Consider the following 8,333-nt stretch of genomic DNA (forward strand, 5'->3'; position numbering starts at 1 on the left):
AGATGCCACATTTCCAGGCACTACCGAGTTTCCCGGCACCCAGAGTAAAGCAAGCTCGTTATCTTTACCAATATAATTTAGTCGAGACTTGCATTGCCGAACTAGTTTGAAAGTACTTAGATAGAGGGCTGGCCAGTGCCTTAAGTGCAGCTTGGCTGTACCTGTAGACACGTAAACTCTTTCCCCTCCTCCCATTTTCCACCACGTATTCTATGGCTTCGGGGACTACTAATACCTCAGCCTAGAAGACCGAAGTATATTCCCCAAGAGAAAAAGTGAAGCTTATCCCCATTGACTTCGAAAAATACTCCCGATCCTGACCCTGAGTCAATTTTGGAGGCATCAGTGAAGATTTGACAATATACGAGTGAGGGCTCAGTACTCGAATTAAACCAGCATTCCCCCTCAGGGAACACTCTCTCTCCAGAATCTCTTCAACAAAGGTAATGGCGGCGTACTATCCTGTACCATTGAAAAGACACAAGTGCTCAAATATCTGCCGCCGGCAATTTCCGCATCGCCTCACTAATGGTGGAATAAGAGAAGGTGATTTCAGTACGAACTCACCAAATGGTAGACCGTCTTTATTGTGGCATGCATTTTAAAAGTAGTAGAAAGGGAAAAAAATAAGCAGCTTTGCAAAAGGGCCTAACATTAGTATAAATGATTTGGATGGGTTATAAGTAAATGTACATGTATAAATCGAAATTGTAGAGGTGGTCCTTTAAGCAATACCTCATAACCCACTGTGCAACTTATAAATATTGAACTATTTTTTACAAAAAAAAAAATGAAAACTTAGCTTCCAAATGACGGAATGTTCCCATATGAAATTTAGGGGCAATACTGCATGAAAAGTTCGCTACTACAAAGTTTTTGATTTCTTCGTACCAATTTGATCTTATTTTACTGGACAAGTTTCTACTTAATAGGGCCGCCCCTCGGCTTTTGATTTATGAAAGTGCAAGTTTTATGCAGTTATGCTTGGAAACTTGTTCGTAAGTACGCACTTTTTAAAGTGCATTGGTTGTTGGACTACATGCGTTCTGCCATGAAAACAGCTTCTAATAAAAAATACAATCGCCGTTCGGAGTAGGCGTAAAACTGTTGGTTTGTGTGACAACGTCAAGCCTCACGCCGCAAATCGGAGCAGAAGCTCGGCCAAACACTAACATATTTTGTAAGCGCCAAAAAATGCAATCGTAAACACTATTGCGCTTGTGAACTAATAATTCAGATAATGGCATTCATGCATAACTTTTTTTTTGCCGATGAAATAGGATTAAGCTCAACTGTTAACTTTTTAAGCTGAGACAGAGCTAGAGGCTAGGAACTGATATTCAATCTTAAAAGCAATCGTTCTGATTACCAACAAAACTGATTGTATTTGTACACAAAACGCATGTCCAACAACCAATGCACTTTAAAAAATGCGTACTTACGAACACGTTTCCAATCGTAACTGCAACATTCACAAATCATACACATACAAATGTATGTAAACACAAAAGATGCAACCGAAGGGCTAGTTGGCTATTTGAACTAAATATAATATGCACTGTGCATTTAAATTTGCATTCCCGCAAGGCGCGAGTATGACTTAAAACTCCGCTTATCAATATTAGTATTTGAATCAATAATTTAACTAGAATTTAAATTTTATTTAAAATTTTCAGCTAAAGAAGGGTCAAACATGGGTGACAAAAAAATTTACTTGAGCGCGTCAGATATTCACAAGGGATGTTAAATGGGCCCGAATGAACCTCCCATTCAATAATCTGACGATTCAGATGTGACGAAAGCTAGTGGCGTCTTCTTGAAGATGCAAAAAAAATCGCCATTTGGATTTACTCGAGCGCGTCAGATTTTCATACAGAAGGTTAATCTCGATGCCCTGGTCATGCTGTTCCATAATCTGACGATTACCTGGAGGGGTTTTCTTAATCTGACGTTTTAAAAAAAAATATTTCGTTTCTGAGATGCATAGTCAACCAAACATATATAATTGTAAACACTTATTATTTTATCCGTGCAACTATCATCATACAGCAAGTCCGCTTCGACTTGGTCGTCAATTTCTTCTAAATTTTTCTATCTATAAGAAGAAGTAATTGACAATATTTTTTTTACATGACAGCTAATGCGCGCTTGCTTCGCGGCGCCTTATAAGATCTTTTGCGTTGACCAATACAAAAATAGCGTTTAAAAGAAAAAGCGGTCTGTAAAGTAAACGTTTTTAGTTCAAATTGAAACGACTAAAGAGCAGAATCCTCTTCACACATAGGCCAAAAATAGTAGCGCTGTGTTACCATATGGAATCGAATCTCTTTCGATGTCATGAGTTTTACTGATGGTCTTATTTCCACCTGTGAGATCTCTGCCAGCGTGCGTGGAATCGAATCTCTTTCGATGTCATGAGTTTTACTGATGGTCTTATTTCCACCTGTGAGATCTCTGCCAGCGTGCGTGATATTCTTCTATGATCTTGCAACTTCAGCATCGGTCCAATGTACCCCGTAAGCCAATAAAAGTCATTATAAGAATCCTCGCTGTCCCACAGGATCAAAAGTTTTCCCGTACATTGGCTAAATAAGGGTAATCTGAATTTTGACCCCTGTGCGCCACGCCTTAACCGACTCCAATCGGGGCCAAAATTTATATGTTTATATTCTAATATAGTAGTACCGATTTTGGGTATCATATGAAAAAATCGTTATTTAATTTTTTGAGTCTCCATAGAGGAATCTGAACTTTACCCCCTGTGCGACAAGGCTTAACCGTCTCCAATCGGGAGAAAAATTTATATGTGATATCTTCGACTGTAGTAGCATCGACGTGGGGGTTGAGGCTTAGGAAATCTGGTGTAAAAATTCGCTTCCTACATTTAAGGACCACCCTAAAATACCTATATTTATATTTGCGAAGAAAAAAGTCCTCATGAAAGTAATAAACGTTTCGAATTTGCATTAACAAAATCGGTCCATAAGCTGTACTCGACACTAAGCTGTACTCGACACTTCTACGTTTTCGTTTGCCTAAATTTGCACTTACGTTGGACATTACTAAAATGTACCGTCAAATTCTCATGAACGAAGACGACAGAAACTTTCAGCTCGTAGTGTGGAGACAGCATCCGTCTGAGCAACTTCAAATTTTTCGCCTCAACACCGTAACATACGGCACTGCGCCTGCTCCATTTCTCGCTACACGGTGTTTACAAATGCTCAGCGATGCTAATACGACTAAGTATCCACTCGATTCAAAGACTATTAAAAGAGATTTCTATGTAGATGACCTACTTACATCATCTGAAGATTTTGAATCTCTAGATCTTATTAGAAGTGAGGTAATGAATATATTAAACTCGGCCGGATTCAAACTAGCGAAGTGGTTTTCAAATCACCCATCATTTTTCGACAGTGAGAGTTCTGAAAAGTCATTAAGTTTCAATGACACAGATTCCACAAAAACACTTGGAATCCATTGGTCGCCGAAAGAGGATTTATTTCGATTCGTCTTGGATGACAGTTTCAAAGATCTACGAGCCACAAAACGAAAAATCTTATCAGTCTCGGCTCGCCTTTTCGATACTCTTGGTTTACTTGCCCCACTAGTAACCAAAGCCAAAATCTTATTGCAAGAGCTTTGGATCCAAAAGCTTGATTGGGATGAGTCGATTCCGTTGCGCCTCGACACTAGCTGGCAAAATTTCAAAGCTATTTTTCTGCAGCTCTCGTCGATAAGCATTCCTCGGTATGTTAATACAGAGTCGAATGCAAGCTGCCAAATTCATGGCTTTGCCGATGCCTCAATAAGGGCGTACGGCTGCTGCGTATATATACGCTCCACATCTGCACGACTACTCGGAACTATCGCTTTCGTTTAACTTACTCCGAGTAGGAGGACGCCTATTGCATGCGCCTCTCCCATATGATGCAAAGTTCCCATTGCTCTTAAGCAAGAACTCGCACTTTGTTAAAGCATATCTACGGTGCCTACATTTTCGCAATCACCATGCTGGGGCAAAATCATTGGTGGCGCTTCTACGAGAAAGAATTTGGTTGATTAACGCTCGAGAAGCTTGTAGTCGCACCGTTCGAAACTGCATACACTGCTTTCATTATAAGCCGAAGCTGCAGACGCAAATAATGGGAAATTTGCCTGCCGATAGACTTCGCGCTNCCTGTCAAGGTGGCCGGTGTTGCGCCAGATTTTCTAGTTTTGAATTCCTAATTGAAAATGAGTTCTCAACATAAATATATTTCGAAATTAAATTATTATACTTACCTCACTTACGAAGTAAACCTATTGTCTAACATACTTACCACTTACATACATACTTGCCCGATTATATTCAACTACCTATTTGCTCTATACTTACCTTATTTACGTATTTCTACATGCATACTTACATTATTATTGTATATAATTTCTTAAAGCCGTTGAACTCATATACTTGTTATGTACATATTAACAACTGCCCAAAGGGTGTGATTATGCATACTTCGCACTACCATTAGTACCAGTGCACTAAAAGTGTAACTTAAGAAAATGTGGAGCAAAATCTAAACTCAACAGATCGCTATGTTTTTAAAAGTTCTGCTAATTCCTGGGTATTGGAATACATACAAAATACATACAAAGTACATACGAAATTATAGTTTGAAGTTTATGCGAAGTTGTGCGAAGTTATGCGAAGCATGCATAATCAGACCATAAGCCGTTAGTTTTAAGGCGTAGGCTAAGTGAGATGAAATTGAAAATAAAGAAGTCACTTGTAAAGTATCATCGAGAAAGCGCACATCGTTCGTTATTTCATACGAGGGACTAGGCATTGTTGTTGCTATCGCGCACTGCCCGACAACCACACAGTTTACGTAAGTTATTTTCTTAAAAAAGCATACAAACACGGACACAGTGGTTACTACTATTTGCAGTTGTGAACAGTTTAAATACCGCAAGTGCTACAGTTCTCAAATCAGAAGAACTAAAATAAAATATACAGTTTTAGACATTAACAATTTATTTAATAAACACATATATACTTACGTTGTGTATATAAGAAGTCACCGCTACTCACAACTACTTGAATCCTTTTCGTCATCATCGTCGGTGAATTTTTTGCTGCCGTCACCGCTGCCTCATGTACTGCTTCCTGCCAACGCTGCTGAGCCACTGTAGTTGCTGTTACTACCGCTGCCGCCTGGGATGAGCTGCAATTGCCTGATTTGTCAGAGGGAAGTGAAAGCAGGCAAAACGCCTACGCATTCACATAAGGTAACGAGTGCGAACAATTGAAAGCTGTGTCTTAAACGAAATAAAATTTTATACAAATAAAATTAAAATAAATCAAAATTAAATTATTAATTATTTATCGCACTTTCAATTATTGGCATCTCCTTGGTCACTACATACGTATATAAGTAAACATACATATGTAAGTGCAAGAGCACAACAACAAAACGTATGTACATACTTGTGCTAAGCGCTGCTTGCTAAAAAATACATGCGCATGTACATACAAAGAAGAACCTTGAAAGATCCAGAACTTCGCAAAATGTATCTGGACTTCATGAATGAATATACAGAATTGGCTCATATGACCCAATTCTATATATTCACTCATCAAGTCCAGATACATTTTGCGAAGTTCTGGATCTTTCAAGGTTCTTCTCTCCAGGGCCTGAAACCGCCGAGATGCGGTTTCATTGGAATGACCGAGTAACTTACGGTCAGTTTTGAATGGCAATCTTACTTGAAGCCTTCCTGCCGGCAGAACTTGAGTAGTTCTTACGAAAAATGTTTCACATTCTGTTTGCTCAGGTGTAAGTTTTCTGGAATTTGCTTGTGAAGGTAATTCTTCTTAAGCCCAGAATCTTTGGACCACCGAATCTATTGTCGATAATTCATCTTCAGTTTGGCATAATGTGCTACTAACTTGGGGAGGAGGCTAATGGTTGGTGGTGTATTTGCCAGACACAACCCAGCCCAGAAGAGTTTTCTGTAGAGTTGGGTGGTTTGGGCCAGTTCTAATCTGGCCTATAGCTAGAAGCTCGAAGAATGTTTCGGCACCAAACAACAAATCAATTTTTTGCGATTTATGGAATTCTGGATCCGCCAAATTAATACTTTTTGGTATTTTCCAGCCAGTAATATTAACGTTTCGGTCTGGATGGTTAGCTGAAATGGACCGCATAATCCAGAATTCTGCCGAGAACTCATAATTATTAACCCGCGATTTCACAAATGCATTTAATTTCGTCCTTACTTTCTGATTCGCATTGCCGATGCCGATGACGTTTAGAGTTACTCCTTGACGACGAATCCGCAATTTCTCCGCCAAATCTTCGGTCATGAAGTTCACCTGAGATCCAGAATCCAACAAGGCTCGTGCAGGCAGGGATTCTCCGGAGCTACTTTTTACGTTAACTGAAACTGTGGCCAACATAACACGATCTGGCGCACTCGTTGTGTGCATGACATGTGAGGTCGAAGGTTGAAGTGCAGTTTCGAAAGATATTGGATGCTGGTGCAGCAAGGTGTGATGCGAACGATTACAAATCCGACACCGATCTGCTCTGCACTTTGAAACCGTGTGCCCCTTTCGTAAACAGTTTATGCATAAGGGGACTGATTTCGCAAACTCAAATCGCTGCTTTGCAGAGAGAGTTTTGGAAGTAGGACACGCAGATATGTTATGATCCTTGGACTTACAGTGTGGATACACCGGCTGTTTTGAATTCGAAGTCATTAAGGCAGACTTCGTCTTTTCCGTATGCTGGTTGAGTTTTTGCGTACCAGCGCTGGTGGATGACTTCTGTCTCGAATTTGAGGCTTCATCGGCGGATAAATGCTGATAGCGCTTATTTAACGCAGCTTCGCAGTCTCGCCATAACGGCAACTTGTCATAATCCAGCTGTTCTTCCCGTTTGGACCGAGTAATGGTGTCAACTTTCGACATTACCAGATGGATTATGATTGCGTTTGTGATATTTTTCTCGTCACCCAACGACAGCAGTGAGTCATAAACATGAAAGCGCAGTTGGAAATTGTGTCGAAAAATATTAAGTATTTGTTATCATAAACTTTTTTGAGACTAGCCAAAGCCTTCGAATAATTTTCGTCTGACATTTGGAAGGCCTTTACCGTTCCCAAAGCCTCACCAGACAGACAGTTAACCAAGTGGTTAAATTTCTCAATATCTGGGATTGTAGGATCGTTGTGTACAAGGCTCTTAAACAAGCTCATAAAGTTTTTGAACTCCGAATACTGTCCTTTAAATTTTGGCAAATTCATTTTAGGGAGTCTTGAGCTGTGAGGCGCTACGAAAGAAGTTTCGCCAACTGAAGTTTTGTTTTTCGCCAAAATTGATTTAATAATGGCTTTCGTTTCGGCAATTATGTCCTCTAACTCCCCACGGGTCATGTCTTCTTCATCGATTTCCTCAATTTTTGCTTGACATTTCATTAGCTTTTCGCTGTTTGCGTTCAACATGTCAAGCCGACACTCTAATTCTTTTGGATTGGTCGAAATTGATATCCAGAATGCCCGATTTTACTCGCTGTATGCTCCTCTTTAAAATCGACCTTTGNTACTTTCACGAAATCACGCACTGAGCCCCACGTTTGGCGCCATGAAAAAAATCCTTAAGATTTTTTAAGAAAATAACTTGCGTAAACTGTGTGGTTGTCGGGGAGTGCGCGATAGCAACAACANTTGCTCATTTTTATTAAGTGAATTACTAAGTTGACGAAAGGTGGTTATTCTAAATTCCTACGAGAACAACTAGAGATTTAGGAGTTATGGCTTAAAAACCAATGACGAAAGATGACGGAACAAATCTCGACCAGAAATATGAAAACCACGCACAATGCAAGAATTTGACGAAAATTGTACCACAGAGGCGAAAAGTCGCAAATTTTTGGTTTGTTTAAACTTATTTAGTATTTTTAAGGAAAATACAAACTGTATTTGTTTNTTAGTTCCTCATATGAAATAACGAACGATGCGCGCTTTCTCGATGATACTTTACAAGTGACTTCTTTATTTTCAATTTCATCTCACTTAGCCTACGCCTTAAAACTAACGGCTTAGGGTAGTTGTTAATATGTACATAACTAGTATATGAGTTCAACGGCTTTAAGAAATTATGTACAATAATAATGTAAGGATGCATGAAGAAATACGTTAATAAGGTAAGTATAGAGCAAATAGGTAGCTGAATATAATCGGGTAAGTATGTATGTAAGTGGTAAGTATGTTAGACAATAGGTTTACTTCGTAAGTGAGGTAAGTATAATAATTTAATTTCGAAATATATTTATGTTGATAAC

At 39.2% G+C, this 8,333-nt stretch overlaps 2 protein-coding genes across 2 annotated transcripts; both read right to left on the reverse strand.

Moving 5' to 3' along the window:
• Nucleotides 1-5,950: 5,950 nt before the first annotated feature.
• Nucleotides 5,951-6,961, reverse strand: LOC108358325 (uncharacterized). The gene has a single exon (XM_017609598.1). The coding sequence runs from the start codon at nucleotides 6,959-6,961 to the stop codon at nucleotides 5,951-5,953; it is 1,011 nt and encodes a 336-aa protein (XP_017465087.1).
• Nucleotides 6,962-6,972: 11 nt separating this feature from the next.
• LOC108358326 (uncharacterized) lies at nucleotides 6,973-7,494 on the reverse strand. Its single transcript, XM_017609599.1, has one exon. It carries the CDS (start codon nucleotides 7,492-7,494, stop codon nucleotides 6,973-6,975), a length of 522 nt encoding a protein of 173 aa, XP_017465088.1.
• Between the last annotated feature and the right edge of the window lie 839 nt (nucleotides 7,495-8,333).

This window comes from Rhagoletis zephyria, unplaced genomic scaffold (assembly GCF_001687245.7).
Source record: "Rhagoletis zephyria isolate East Lansing unplaced genomic scaffold, Rhagoletis_zephyria_1.1 Rzeph_scaffold_00236, whole genome shotgun sequence".
Taxonomy (NCBI): domain Eukaryota; kingdom Metazoa; phylum Arthropoda; class Insecta; order Diptera; family Tephritidae; genus Rhagoletis; species Rhagoletis zephyria.